Source organism: Canis aureus, chromosome 8 (assembly GCF_053574225.1).
Source record: "Canis aureus isolate CA01 chromosome 8, VMU_Caureus_v.1.0, whole genome shotgun sequence".
In the NCBI taxonomy this organism is placed as follows: Eukaryota; Metazoa; Chordata; class Mammalia; order Carnivora; family Canidae; genus Canis; species Canis aureus.
In genome coordinates this window covers 53,088,531-53,104,759 of record NC_135618.1, presented here as the reverse complement: position 1 = coordinate 53,104,759, position 16,229 = coordinate 53,088,531, and the positions used below count along the sequence as shown (strand labels likewise).

At 37.9% G+C, this 16,229-nt stretch overlaps 1 protein-coding gene across 10 annotated transcripts in view; it reads left to right on the top strand.

The window, feature by feature from the left end:
* Positions 1-16,229, top strand: part of LOC144319091 (transport and Golgi organization protein 1 homolog) — a 48,155-nt gene that overhangs the window by 3,294 nt on the left and 28,632 nt on the right. The window contains exon 3 of one of the 10 annotated variants that reach the window (XM_077906846.1): positions 11,637-11,710. The exons of the other annotated variants lie outside the window; for them this stretch is intronic. Coding sequence (XP_077762972.1) covers positions 11,637-11,710 — 74 coding nt within the window. The remainder of the gene's footprint in view (positions 1-11,636; positions 11,711-16,229) is intronic. 10 annotated transcript variants of the gene reach the window in all.

Here is a 16,229-nt window from a genome sequence, read left to right as displayed (position 1 = left end):
ATAGGGAGAACAGGCCTCCAGTTATGGAGTATGTCACAGGAATAAAAAGCAAAGTGTAAGGAATACAGTCAATGATGTTGTAATAGTGATGTAAAGGGATAGACTACCGGTAGCTATACTTGTGGTGAACAGAGCATAATGTATAAACTTGCAAAATCAGTTGTACACCTGAAACTAACATAATATCATGTGTCAACTGTACTTAAGAAAAAAAAGGAAAGAGAAAATAACTCAGAAATATGGGGTCTGTTTAGATCCTCAGAAGCCTTAATTTCAAAGGCTTAGGTTTAGGAGAGGAGGGAGCGAGGGAGCTTCAGAGGAAAAGGAAGGTTTGGTAAAAGGATGAGAGGGAGAGAGCAGAGGAGGTGAGAGGGCACAGAAAGAGCAGGGGCGGATGGTGCCAGAGGTGTGTCCTGAGCACTAGGTAGTTGCCTTCCTTCTGTAGACAAAGAAGGTGGGAAAGAAGACTCGGAACCCTTTTTTGTCCTTTTAATTATAAGCTTGCCTCATTTAGTTTATAAATTGTATTTGGAGAAATGCAGTTTTTAATTCTTGATAGCATTTGGAAGCTTCAAAATACTAATTGAAGTAGGTACCGCGTTTAGGTTTGTCAATTTTAAAACCATGCTTGCCCAATTCAGCTTTGAGAAAATTAAGGTTGGAATGATAGGAAGTTCCCCATCATGGCCATTGAAGTTCTAAAATTATTTCTGGTTAAGTCAGTCCACTTATTTATAAATGTGCATGCAGATGGACCATAGTTTGCATTTATTTATTTATTTATTTATTTAATTTTTTCATTTAATTTTCTATTTTTCAGTGTAATTTTACTTTATTTCAGTTCAATTCATGAACATGTAGTGTACTATTAGTTTCAGAGGTAGAGTTCATTGATTCATCACTTGCATATAACACCCAGTGCTCATTATATCACGTGCCCTCCTTATTGCCCATCACCCAGTTACCCCATCCCCTCACCCGCCTGCCCTCCAGCAACCCTCAGTTTGTCTCTTACACTTAAGAGTCTCTTATGATTTCTATCTCTCTGATTTCATCTTGTTTTATTTTTCCCTCCCTTCCCCTATGATCCTGTGTTTTGTTTTCTTAAATTCCACATATGAGTGAAATCATAGGGTAATTCTATGATTACCTTATTTAACTTAGCATAATACATCCTAGTTCCATCCATGTCATTGCAAATGGTAAGATTTCATTTTTTGATGGCTGAGTAATATTCCATTGTATATGCGTACCAGTGTTTTTAAGCATAAAACCATCCAGAGTCCCAGGGGCAAGGTGCCCTCAGAGCATTTTGAAGACCATGATCTCATTTCTTAGAAGTGTTTCAGGGACAGCCTGTTTCCAAAAGTATCTGACCAAAAGCCAGCTCAGTTTCAGAGAGAACATTCCAGTCCCAAACAGATCAGAGACTGGAGGTTAGGGCAGTTCCAACAGGCACAGTTCCAATGGGAAGAGTGCAGGTGCAAAAGGGAATAGGGCCAAAGCCTACAGAATTCCAACTGGCACGGTCCCAACTGGGAAGGTCTGCTTTTAAAAGTCTCAGACTAAATAATTTAATTATTTTATTTATTTAATTTAATTTATTATTAATTTAATAATTAATAATTATTTTATTTATTTTTATTTTATTAATTTAATTTATTATTAATTTAATAATTAATAATTTAATTAATTTAAAAATCTCAGACTAAATAAAGGCTAGCCCTGTTCCATTAGGAGCAGTCTCATTTCAAACAGGAATTAGATCAAAGGCTAACAAAGTTCCTTCAGGAAGAATGCAAATCAGACCTGAAGGCTAATGGACCAACTTAGAGGTGATTTAAAAAAAGAGACCTTAAATAGATTCCAAGTAAAGCTTGGAGAACTCAGACACAGGGTGTGGAGCTTGAAATCTAGGAGAAAACTTGTCCTCAAAACCCTGGGTAGGAGGCTACCTGGGATGCTCAGTGAGTTAAGCATCCAACTCTTGATTTCAGCTCATAGCATGATCTCAGGGTTGTAGGACTGAGCCCCACATCAGGCTCCCCACTCAGTGGAGAGTCTGCTTCTCTGTCTTCCCACTCCATCCTTCTGCCTCTGTCCTGGGTTGGGCTCTCTCTGTATCTCTCTCTAAAATAAGAAATTAAATCTTAAAAAAAGAAACTATCAAGACAACTTCTAATATGGATAATATTGTACTAAGTAGAATTTTTAATCTGTTTCAGAAGAAAAACATATAATGGTATTTTTTAGTATGTTAAAATGATACTTGCATTTACCAATTCATATATTTCCAAATTCTTCACTTTTCTCTTTTGCTTATTCTCTAATTCCCGTATTATATTCATATAAATTCCTAAAATTTACGTTCATCACACATACTGTGAAGGCTCCATTCTGTGACAGGTTGTAACAAAGAAGATTGGCTTTCTAAGGAGGGTGCAGCTTTCTATAACTTCAGGATTTGTTGTGGTAGGTTATTATTAACTTTTCCCACACAGTTGAAAATATCTTCCCACATTAACAAGTCATATAAAAAAGAAATGCATCTGTATCAGTATGATTTCATTTCATCATAGTGTATTTCATTTGGTATTTTATTTGTATGTATGTAGTAAATATAGGTATATATATATATATATATATATTGAATATAGGTATATTTTAGATATGAGACTATGCCCCGAGTTAATTGAATTTGAAAAGAGGTATATTTCCTTTATATACAATTTTAAGGTTTACACATTTGAATTCATAATTGGAGAATTTTTATGTACGGAATTAAGGTAATTTGCTGAAGAAGATACGAGGGGGCTTTATAATTCTGGGGGTAGAAATAATGGCTTATACTGCACAGACTTGCCAGAGTTACTCAATTATATATCTGGATATAAGCAATTTTATGATAATATACCCATTTTCCCAATTTATTAATGTTTTCAGAAACTTAATGTATCACTTTTTCATTCCAAGATAACAAAATCAGTAAATCTGTTGTCTTACTGCTATTCTTCTTTAAATTTTTTATTTGTGTGTAAGTAACAGTGTTAGTGTCAGGTGTGAATATAATGATTTAACCATTGTATATGTGACTCTGTGCTCATCACCATAAGAGTTCTCTTAATCCTCTTCACCTTTTTTTATCCATTCCTCTACCCCCACCTCTCCTCTGTCAACCACCAGTTTGTTCTTTCTATTTGAGTCTGTCTTGATTCATTTTTTTCTTTATTAAATTCCAGATATGGGTGAAATCATATGGTATTTGTCTTTCTGTAACTAACTTCTTTCACTTAGCCACATATCTTCTAGATCCATTCACATTGTTGCAAATGGCAAGATCTTGTTCTTTTTTAAATGTCTGATTAATATTCTACGGAATATATACTACATCTTCTTTGTCCATTAATGTATGGATGGACATTTGAGTTGCTTCTATATCTTGGCTGTGGTAAATAATGCTGAAGTTGATGTAGGGGTGCAGCTCTCTTCTCAAATTAATGTTTTCACTTACTTTGGGTACATGCCCAGTCATGGAATTACTGGATCCTATGGTATTTATAACTTTTGTGAGGAACTCACATCCCGTTTTCTACAGTGGCTGCACCAGTTTGCATTCCCACCAACAGTGCATGAGGGTACCTTTTCCTCCAATCCTCAACAACACTTATTTCTGTGTTTCTTCTTCTACCCCTTATGACATGATATCTCATTATTTTGATTTGAATTTCCCCCATGATAGTGATAGTAGTATCTTTTCATGTAACTGCTGCTCATCTGTATTTTTAAATTTTTATTTATTTTTTTAAAAAATATTTTATTTATTCATGAGAGACACACAGAGAAAGGCAGAGACATAGGCAGAGAGAGAAGCAAGCTCCCACTGGGAGCCAGATGGGGGACTCGATCCCAGGACCCCAGGATCACAACCTGAGCTGAAAGCAGACGCTCAACCACTGAGCCACCCAGGTGCCCCTGTATTTCTTTTTTAGAGAAATATCTATTCATGTCCTCTGCTTATTTTTCAGTTGGATCACTTGGAATTTTTTTGGTTGTGGCATTGTGTAAATTCTTTTTATATTTTGAATATTAACTTCTTTTCAGACACATCATTTGCTAACATCTCCTCTCATTTAGTATGTGGTCTTTTTATTTTGTTGATAGTTTCCTTCACTGAACAAGAGTTTATATTTAATTGTAATCTCAGTGTATTAATTTTGCTTGTGTGTCCCTTTCCAGAGGAGCCCATCTAGAAAAATATTTCCATGGCTGATGTCAAAAAAAATATTGCGTGTATTCTTTTAGGAATTTTATGGTTTCAGGTCTCACATTTAGGCTTTTCACCCATTTTGAGTCTATTTTTGTGCATGGTTTAAGGCAGTGGTCCAGTTTCATTGTTTTGTGTGTGACTTCCCAGTTTTTCCATCACCATTTGTTGAAGAGACAAGTCTTTTCCCCATTGTATGTTCTTGTTTCCGTTGTCATGGATGAATTGACCATAAAAGAATGGAGTTATTTCTGGACTCTATATTCTGTTTCATTGATCTTTGTGTTCATTTTTGGACCAGACCATATTGTTTTGATTACTACAGCTTTGTAGTATATCTTGAAATTTGGAATTGTGATACCTCTAGTTTTATTCTTTTTCAAGGTTGCTTTGGCTATTCAAGCTCTTCTGTGTTCCATACAAATTTTAGGATTCTTTGTTCTAGTTGAGTGAAAAACTGCTATTGGTACTTCAATAGGAATTGCACTAAGTCTGTAGGTTCCTTTAGGTTGTATGGACTTTTTAATATTGGTTCTCCCAGTGGAATTTGCTCATGGATGTGTTTACCATCTTCAATTTCTTTCATCAGCAGGTTAGGTTTTTTTTTTATTTAAAATTCAGCTATTAGAAATGACAAATACCCACCATTTGCTTCAACGTGGATGGAACTGGAGGGTATTATGCTGAGTGAAGTAAGTCAGTCGGAGAAGGACAAACATTATATGTTCTCATTCATTTGGGGAATATAAATAATAGTGAAAGGGAATATAAGGGAAAGGAGAAGAAATGTGTGGGAAATATCAGAAAGGGAGACAGAACGTAAAGACTGCTAACTCTGGGAAACGAACTAGGGGTGGTAGAAGGGGAGAAGGGTGGGGGGTGGGAGTGAATGGGTGACGGGCACTGGGGATTATTCTCTGTATGTTAGTAAATTGAACACCAATAAAAAATAAATTAAAAAAATAAAATAAATTCAGTTAGTCAACAGATAGTAGTACATCATTAGTTTTAGATGTAGTATTCAATAATTGTTTGATAATTTGCAGAGTACAGGTGTTTCAGCTCTTTGGTTAAGTTTATTGGTAGGTATTTTAAACCTTTTGGTGCAACTGAAAACAGGACTGTTTTCTTTTTTTTTTTTTTAGTTTTATTTTTTTATTATAAATTTATGTTATATTGGTGTTCAATTTGCCAACATATAGAAAAACACCCAGTGCTCATCCCGTCAGTGCCCACCTCAGTGCCCGTCGCCCATTCACCCCCACCCCTGTTCATTTCCACCCCTTCCACCACCCCTAGTTCATTTCCTCCCCTTCCACCACCCATTTCCCAGAATTTCATTTCCCAGAGTTAGGAGTCTCTCTTGTTCTGTCTCCCTTTCTGATATTTCCCACTCATTTTTTTTCTCCTTTCCCCTTTATTCCCTTTCACTATTTTTTATATTCCCCAAATGAATGAGACCGTATAATGTTTGTCCTTCTTCGATTGACTTATTTCACTCAGCATAATACCCTCCAGTTCCATCCATGTCGAAGGAAATGGTAGGTATTTGTCATTTCTAATGGCTGAGTAATATTCCATTGTATACATAAACCACATCTTCTTTATCCATTCATCTTTCCATGGACACCGAGGCTCCTTCCACAGTTTGGCTATTGTGGACATTGCTGCTAGAAACATCGGGGTGCAGGTGTCCCGGCATCTCATTGCATCTGTATATTTGGGGTAAATCCCCAGCAGAGCAATTGCTGGGTCATAGGGCAGGTCTATTTTTAACTCTTTGAGGAACCTCCACAGTTTTCCAGAGTGGCTGCACCAGTTCACATTCCCACCAACGGTGTAAGAGGGTTCCCTTTTCTCCACATCCTCTCCAAAATCTGTGGTTTCCTGCCTTGTTAATTTTCCCCATTCTCACTGGTGCGAGGTGGTATCTCATTGTGGTTTTGATTTGTATTTCCTTGATGGCAAGTGATGCAGAGTATTTTCTCATGTGCTTGTTGGCCATGTCTATGGCTTCCGCTGTGAGATTTCTGTTCATATATTTTGCCCATTTCATGACTGGATTGTTTGTTTCTTTGCTGTTGAGTTTATAAGTTTCTTATAGATCTTGGAAACTAGCCCTTTATCTGATAGGTCATTTGCAAATATCTTCTCCCATTCTGTAGGTTGTCTTTGAGTTTTGTTGATGGTATCTTTTGCTTTGCAAAAGCTTCTTATCTTGATGAAGTCCCAATAGTTCATTTTTGCTTTTGTTTCTTTTGCCTTCATGGATGAATCTTGCAAGAAGTTACCATGGCCGAGTTCAAAAAGGATGTTGCCTGTGTTATCCTCTAGGATTTTGATGGAATCTTGTCTCACATTAAGATTTTTTCTTAATTTTCTTCTACAACTTCTTTAGGAGCATGTTCAAATGAAACAAATTATTATACTTTAATTTTATATCCTGAAACTTTACTGAATTTATTGATTAGTTCTAGTAGTTTTTTTGGTAGAATATTTATGTTTTTTTCTGTATAGTCTCATGTCAGCTGCAAATGGTGAAAGTTTTTTTTTTTTCATTACCAACATGCATGCTTCTTATTTCTTCTTCTTGTGTGATCATTATGACTAGGACTCATAGTATTACATTGAATAAAAGTGGTTAGAGTGAACATCCTTGTCTTGCTCCTGAACTTCGAGTGAAAGCTCTCAGTTTTTCACCGAGTGTGACGTTAGCTGTGGGTTTTTCATATGTGAACTTTGAGGTATTATGTTGAGGTATATTTTCTCTATTCATACTTTGTTGAGTGTTTTTATAATGAATGAATGTTGTCCTTGTTAAATGCTTTTTCTCCATTTATTGGCATGGTGGTTACACTTTCTCTTGTTACTGTGATCTGTCACATTGATTTGTATATATTGAACCACACTTGCATCGCTGGAAGAAATCCTACTTGATGGGAGTGAATGTTTTTTTTTTTTTAATGTCTCATTGGATTCAGCTAAAATCTTGTTGAGAATTTTGTTGTTGTTGTTGAGAATTTTTGCATCACAGATACGGCCTATGGTTTTCTTATTTTGTCATATGTTTATCTGATTTGAGCATCAGGGTCATGCTGGCCTTGTAGAATGAATTTGGAAGCTTTTCTTCCTCTTCTGTATTTTGGAATAGTTTGAGAAGAATAGGTATTAAATGTTCCTTAATTGTTTGGTGGAATCCATTTGTGAAACCATCTTGTTCTCATCTTTTGGATGAGAGGTTTATGATTACTGATTCCATTTCATTGCTAGTAGTTGGTCTGTTCAAATTTTCTATTTCTTCTTCATTTCATTGTAGAAGTTTATATGTTTTTAAGAATAGATCATTTCTTGTAGATTGCCCACTTTGTTGGAAGATCATTTTTCATAATATTCTCTCATAATCCTTTGTGTTCTTATGGCGTTGTTTGTTATTTCACCTCTTACATTTGTGATTTTATTTCTTTTTATCCTCTCTCTTTTTGATGACTCTGGCTAAAGGTTTATCCAATTTGTTTATCTTTTCAAACCAGCAACTCTGTTTCATGATCTGTTCTATTTTTTTGCTTTGGTTTCTATTTCCTTTCTTTATGTTCTAATTTTCATTATTTCCTTCCTTCCGCTGTTTTTGGGCTTAATTCTTCCTTTTATAACTCCTTTAGACTTCAGGTCACGTTCTGTATCTGCAATTTTTCTTAATTCCTGAGGTAGGCCAGGATTGCTGTTATCTTCCTTCTTAGCTTTTGCTGCATTCCAAAGACTTTGGACTCTTGCATTTCCATTTTACTTGGTCTCCATGTTTCCTTTTATTTTCTCTTTGTTGGATTGGTTGATCTGTTCATTGTTTAAGAGCCTATTTTTTAAAGCTTCTTTTCCTGATTCTTTCTTTTTTCCTGATTCTTTTTTTGTGATTGATTTCTGGTTTCATACCATTGTGATCAGAAAAGATGCATGATATGATTTCAGCCTTGTTAAATTCATTGAGACGTATTTTCTATCCTAACATGATCTCCTCTGGGGAAAATTCCATGTGCACTTGAAAAAAATTGTGTATTCTGTTTTTTTTTCAGATAGAATATTCTGAGTATATTTGTTAGATCCATCTCTTCCAATGCGTCATTCAAAGCCACAGTTTCCTTGTTGATTTTCTGTCTGGATGATTTATTCATTGATGCATGTGGGGTGTGAAAATTCTCTACTATTATTGTATTACTATTGATTTCTTCCTTTATGTCTGTTGATAGTTGCTTTCTGTATTTGGATGCCCCCTTTCGGGTGCATAAATATTTACAGTTGTTCTGTCTTCTTGTGGGATTGTCCCTTCTTCATTATATAATGTCATTCTTTGTCTCTCTATGCAGTCTTTGTTTTAAAGTCTGTTTTGTCTAAGTATTGCTACCCCAGCTTTCTTTTCACTTCTATTTGCATGAGGAAGGTGTTTCCATTCCATCACTTTCAATCTGCCTGTGACTTTAGGTCTGAAATGACACTCTTGTAGGCAATATATCGGTGAATCTTACTTTCTTATTCATTCCATCACCCATGTCTTTTGACTGGGGCATTTATTCAGTTAACTTTCAAGGTAATTATTTGTAAGTGTGTACTTATTGCCATTCTGTTACTTGTTTTGCCATTATTTTTGTAGTTCTCTGTTCCTTTCTTCTCTTGCTTCTTGTGTTTTGAGGCCTTTTTTAGTGATGTTTGAATTCTCTTCTTTATTATTTGCATATTTATAGAAGGTTTTTGATTTGTGGTTGCCCTTAGATTGATATATAACATCTGTACCTAAAGCTGTATATAGTTAGTTGATGGTTCATTATCTTTCAGCACATTGTAAAAGCACTAATTTTTACTACATCTGTATATAATGTTGTACTTTACATCCTTTCATTTTGTGAATCTGAAGATCAATGTTTGTAGATATAGTTGATTTTACTATTTTTCTTTTATTTTTTAAAAAATATTTTATTTATTAATGAGAGACACATAGAGAGGCAGAGGGAGAAGCAAACTCCTCGAGGCAGCCTGATATAAGACTCCATCCTGGGACTCTGGGACCATGCCTTGAGTCAAAAGCAGACACTCAACTGCTGAGACACTCAGCCATCCCCCCCCTCATTTTTAAAAAATATTTTCTTTATTTATTCATGAGAGACACAGAGAGAGGCAGAAACATAGGTAGAGGGAGAAACATGATTTTACTATTTTTCTGTTTTAACCTTCCTACTGGTTTTATAAGTGATTAATCTACTACTTTTATTATGTTTCTATTTCCCTGTGAAGTTTTTTCTCTTCCTAATGTTCTTATTCCTGATTATGGCCTTTTCTTTCCACTCAGAGAGTTTCCTTTATCATCTGTTGAAAGGCTGTTTTAGAGGTACTGAAATCCTTAAGTTTTGTTTGTCTAGAAACCATCTCTCCTATATTCTAAGAGATAGTCTTGCTGGGTAGGAAATTCATGACTGGAGGTTTTTTCTTTCAGAACTTTGAAAGATCATGCCACTCCCTTCAGGCCTCCAGAATACAGTTGATAGCTTTATGGGGTTTTCTTGTGTGTAACTGTTTTCTTCTGTCTTATTGCTTTTATTTTTAATTTTTATGTTTTTTGTATATTTTTTTATTGGAGTTCGACTTGTCAACACATAGTACAACACACAGTTCTCTCTTTATTACTACTTTTGGTCATTTTAATTATTATGAGTCTTAGTATGGACCTCCTTGGCTTGATTTTGGGAGGGCCTTTCTTTGCCTCCTTAATCTGGATATTTGTTTCCTCCCCCAAATAGGAGGAAATTCAGGTGTTATTTTTTTCAAATAAATTTTTTGCCCCTTTTCTCTGTCTCTTTTCCTTCTGGGATCCTTATAATGTGAATGTCCTTATGATCGATAATGTTGCTGAGTTCCCTTAACCTATTCTGATTTTGGATTTTTCTCTTTCTTTTTGTTGTTCAGCTTGGTTGCTTTACATTTCTCTGTCTTCTAGCTCACTGACCTGTTCTTCTGCTTCCTACGATGAATTGCTGATTCCCTCATTTATATTTTTAATTTCAGTTATTGAGTTTTTCATCTCGAATTGGTCCTTTTTTAAGTTTTCTGTCTCGTTTTTTTCAAGCCAAAAATAACTTTATTTTTATTTTACTCTATTTCTCAAACTGAACTCATTTTATGCTGAATCAGCTCTCCTTAAAAACTTCTCAATGAACTCTTCTTCTCCCAGTCACTGATGACTGCTAACTCATTGATCATATTCTCCACCTTTACAGGAGGCTTCCTGGACCCAACTTGACCATTTGTAGAGATTAGGTAGCTGATCTACTCTCCACCATTTTGTTTTTCAAATAAATAAATAAATAAGAGTTCGATTTGCCAACATATAGAATAACACCCAGTGCTGCTTCTGTCAAGTGTCTCCCTCAGTGCCCATCATCCAGTCACCCCATCCCTCCGCCCACCTCCCCTTCCATTACTCCTTGTTCGTTTCCCAGACTTAGGAGTCTCTTGTGTTTTGTCACCCTCTCTAATTTTTCCCACTCATTTTCTCTCCTTTCCCTTATAATTCTGTTCACTATTTTTTATATTCCCAGTATGGGTGAAACCATATAATGATTGTCCTTCTCTGAATGACTTACTTCACTCAACATAATACCCTCCAGTTCCCTCTACTTTGAAGCAAATGGTGAGTATTCATCATTTCTAATAGCTGAGTAGTATTCCATTATATATAATATATATATATATATATATATATACACACACACACACACACACATGCATATATAGATAAGGAAGATGTGGTGAATATAAATATACATATCTATATATATTTTGATGGACACCAAGGCTCCTTCCAGAGTTTGGCTATTGTGGACATTGCTGCCCGATAAACATCGGGTTGCAGCTGTTTTGGCTTTTCACTGCATTGTATCTTTGGGGTAAATCCCCAACAGTGAAATTGCTGAGTCATAGGGTAGCTCTATTTTTAACTCTTTGAGGTGCCTCCACACAGTTTTCCAGAGTGGCTGCACCAGTTCACATTCCCACCAACAGTGCAACAGGGTTCCCCTTTCTCCACATCCTCTCCAACATTTGTTGTTTCCTGTCTTGTTAATTTTTATCATTCTCTCTGGTGTGAGGAGGTATCTCATTGTGGTTTTGTTTTGTATTTCCCTGATGGCCAGTTATGCGGAGCATTTTCTCATGTGCTTGTTGGCCATGTCTATGTCTTCCTCTGTGAGATTTCTGTTCATGTCTTTTTCCCATTTCATGATTGGATTGTTTGTTTCTTTGCTGTTGAGTTTAATAAGTTCTTTATAGATCTGGGATACTAACCCTTTATCTGATATGTCATTTACAAATATCTTCTTCCATTCTGTAGGTTGTCTTTTAGTTTTGTTGACTGTCTCATTGTTGAAGGTGTTGTTGAGATCTTCCACTCTCTTCTCAAGTCTGGTTAGTATATTTATGACCATGAGTTTGAGTTCTGTGCAAGGCATAATGCTTATCTCTGTTACATTTAGCTCTGTTGCTTTTATTGTGTCCTGTTCTTTCATTTGGGACCTATGATCCTGTCTCCTCATTTTGTCTAATTCTCTGTGTTTCTTTCTGTGTATTACGACAGTCAGTGATATCTCTTGACCTTGAAAGCAGTGGGTTTATGAATAAGAGGTCCTATAGTGCACTATACTGTAATGTCCCTTTTTCACCTAAACTATGCACTTCCAGGGTGTTTCCTGTATGTCGTGCATGCAACGTGTGGTTGTGACTGAGCGTCATTGGCTTTCCTGGCCAGCCAGATACAGGGTTTGGTCCCTGTGCTGTGAAAGGGCCAGTCTGGCACTGCCTTGGGCTTGTAGTGTTGACCAGATGCTTGCTCTGAGTCCATTTCTGGGACTATGGCCACCCCTAACTGCAGAGTACCCCTCACCACCCTGAGAGGCTTTCATTAGTCAGCAGGGCCTGAAATCAGACCAGATGTCTGCCACTAGTCTGGTGCTGTGGTTGCAGCCCAAATACAGGGCTTTCTCCTCGTGTAGGCCCTGTGAGATTTTTGTTAGTGGACAAGGCTGGCATTCAGATTAGATGTCTGCCCCTATCCCACTGCTGGCATATGTGGTTATCTCTCCCTCTCCCCATGGTAGGACAGGCTATCAGAACTACTTGCAGAAAGAGACATGATGGGAGCAGCTTTGAAAGGACTTTTGTTGAGTGGGGTGGGATTGGAAGCTGCAGTCCCCAGGAGAATGTAGGGCAGAGCTTGGGGTGGTAGGAAGGTAGGTGAAGAGTGTTCATGGTGGTTCCAGCAAGTGCCTGGATATCTGGGCTTGGGAGGGCAGAGAAACAGCACCCTCCAGTTCTTCTATTCTTGGAGAAGTCTGCAAGAGACTCTTGCTCCTGCTGGGCATGTTCTGAGATTAATACGTAAATCTTCTTCCAGTATCCCCCAAGTGCTTTCCAAAGTGCTACTTCTATGCTGTATCGAGGCCTGTATGTTTGTTATGTGGCTCCTTAAGGGAGGAGACCTAGTTTCCTGTGGCTCTCTAGCTCTCCAAGAGCTAAGCCCTCTGATTTTAAAAGTACTTGGAGTTAAGGCCTGCTGATTATATCAACTCATGGAATTAAAAAAATATTTTATTTATTTATTCATGCAAGAGAGATAGAGAGAGAGAGAGAGGCAGAGACACAGGCAGAGGGAGAAGCAGGCTCCATGCAGGGAGCCCGAAGAGGGACTCGATCCCAGGTCTCCAGGATCACGCCCCGGGCCGAAGGCAGTGCAAAAACACCGAGCCACCTGGGCTGCCTCAACTCATGAATTTAGGCCCTAGACCCATGGTTTCAACACCCAGCATTACAGGGAGTCATCTTCCTGGTGCAGGTTCCCAGCATCTGGGGTGCCTGGAGTGGGATCTGTTTCTTTCTCTTCTCTGTGTTTGTGGTGTCCTTCTTGTTTGTGTTTGGTCTCCCTGGGAGTTCGGAACCAGACTGCATCTCTCCCCTCGACGCTTTTCACTGTAGCCTCCTCTGAAGGATTAAGTGTGGAAAGTCTGCCCTACCAGTCTGTGGTTGCACTGAAGTGACTGTTTTCCATGTGCATCCATGAGAGGGAGGTGAGCTTAGGACCCTGCTACTCTGTCATCTTCCCAGGTTGCTTCATGCAGACCTTTACAGATGTGTCCTTTACAAAGATTTTCTCCAAGTCTGTGGCTTCTCTTTTCATTCTTGGGATGAAGATGATTTCTTGTTTGTTTTTGCTTTTAATGTTTGATTTGAAACATTGGAGTCCAAAACTTAATACTGTGATTTGAAAGAGGAAAGCAAAACTCCTTTGAGAATTTGCCTTGTAATCATCTGATGTACTTATGCTTACCTTGTGTTTAATAACATTGAGGCTGTAGTTGCAACTCTGTGCTTATTCCTGGCAGAAACACAAACTGAGTCAAGAGTTGGTGGAGGGGAGTTTGGATGTAAACTCCCCGAGAAAATTATATGTCAAATATGGTCATGTTTTAAAATCCATTCCTAAGTGCACAGCACCGTCATAAAAATGGTTCTCTTTTAAAGAAAAATATTTGAGGGCTTCAACAATGTTCCCAAGATGCTGATTCTTGTCATTATCCTTCTTTCTTGAAGGGTCTGTCACTTCACGCCTCCTGTTCATTTTCCCTTCCTCAAATGTTCCTCGTCTAACTATCTGATGTCCTCCTTTGTCATTTTATGAGTGATTGTAATGCTTTCCAGCATCAGCTTTTTTAACATCTTGAAATCATGTGTCTCATAGAGCATCGACAGCAGAGGCCAGCATCGAGACTGTTGCAAAGAGCATGAGGAATAGCCACCTGAGTGAAGCAGGGAGGATACTTAAAACATCACCCAAGGACAAACCTTTCTAGTATGTTTTCAGTTGTACAAGGGACAGTTGGATCCCGGGGGAAGCAAGACTTGGTCATTGCCTTTATGTGGAGGTTACATGTAGATTAGGAAATGTGTCTGATGCTGTGCTGACACATGACAAAGCCATCACAGTGATCAGTGATACAAGTGGCAAGTTCATTAGAAACATCATTGTGCTATTGTCTGGTGGGAGTACCCTCAGTGTCATCCTACCCATGGAGGCCAGGGGTAATGAGAATCCCGAAGATCCCTTCCCCACAGTTCAGTCTGAACCAGCTGAGTTCTTTAGGGCCATGATGAAGTCTTCTAGCCCCCACACCACTGGGGCCATGACATGTGCTGCTGCCATCACTTCCAAGATGGATGAGGCCTCTTAGGACTTTTCTGCTCACCTTTGAGGAGAAAACCTGTTCTAGGGAACAAGGGAGGTTCTGGTCAGCCCTCTTTGCTGTATAACATGTGGGATCAGCATCTGGACATTCTAAGTTATTGCCTTTCTGTTTCCTACTAAGGAGCTTTAAGAATGGTTAATGGATATTCTGGGGGGCATACCAAATAGCAGAGGGAAGCCAGCTAGGCACCTGGAGATGTCCTTAGCATCTTGAGGTGGTAAGTCATTCCCACAGACAAATGCCCATGTTAATATCTCATTGAGCTGTTTTAAAATATGTATGCATTTAAATTGTGTATTTTATAAACTCAATTAAAAATATAATTTTTACATAATTTCTCTAAAAATGAGGATAGGCCAACATGGTGCTAAAAGTAAATGTTTCCAGCAATGATGGTTGTGCACCCTTATGAATATAATCCTCCTATTACACACCTAAAATGGTATATTTCACTGTGGGCACATGTCTCTTTTTTTCTTTTTTTTAATTTATTTTTTATTGGTGTTCAATTTACTAACATACAGAATAACCCCCAGTGCCCGTCACCCATTCGCTCCCATCCCCCGCCCTCCTCCCCTTCTACCACCCCTAGTTCGTTTCCCAGAGTTAGCAGTCTTTACGTTCTTTCTTTTCTAAGAAATTTTTAATTAAAGTATAACATATCTACATAAAAGTGCTCAATGAATTATCCCAGGGTGTGCAAATATCTCAGTTAAAAAATCCAACTCAGAATGAATCTGTGATCATGGCAAGTTGTGCAGCTTCTCCTAGAGTCAGATTTTTATCTGTGACTGAGAAGGGAGAATGGATGTTGGGTGACAATTATCATATTGGCTCTAAATAACCTGGAAGGTGTGGACCAAGCCCACCTGTCTAATGACTCCTGGCATCCTAGCCCTGGACTCTCTGCAGTGTATGCATGACCTTCTGAGTGTTCCTTTTGTGTGACATCGATGCCCCCCTCACCTGCTGATGTCCCATTCATCCTTCAGACATCAGGGCAAGTAGGGATTTTTTAGGGAAGATATCCTTAATCCCCTCAAATAGGCAATTTCCTTCTACAATATATCTTCACAATCTTAGCCAGGTCCCTCCCTTCATAGCACTTATTCCAGTTTGTGGCTATATTTTTGCTGTATTGCTATTAGACTAAATATTTTTGCTCCGTTATTCCTAACCCCCATGAGGCTGGGCTGTGTGTTCTGGATCACTAACTATGATGTACTTTGCTTAGAAGAGTCTGGGCTTTCCGTCAGTATTTGTGGAGTGAGTGAGTGATTCAGAAATCTGGATATAGGGAAGCAGAGGCCATTTTTCACATTCTTTCAGCTGTTCTTAGCACTCTTGGAAACTAGATATTGCAATTTCTAGTTCAGAGTATCTCCAATTTGACATTTTAAAAAGTATTTCAAAATATGAGAAATGTGATCTTGTTTAAACGTATAACACATTAGAGTGAGTTGTAGTAATTAACCAGAAAACTTATAAGGTGAGGCACTCATACAATAGGACATGGAGGAGGTGGTCTTCAACTTCGATCAGAAAAGAATCCTATGAACATCTCATTGACTTTCCATGTGCCAGAAAACAACCTGTTAGAATGAAACAGGTTCAATGGCGAGGCTGAAACCAAGGGTAGTTTGTGACATTGGACAACTTACTTCACCATTCAAGTCTGTGTTCCATTA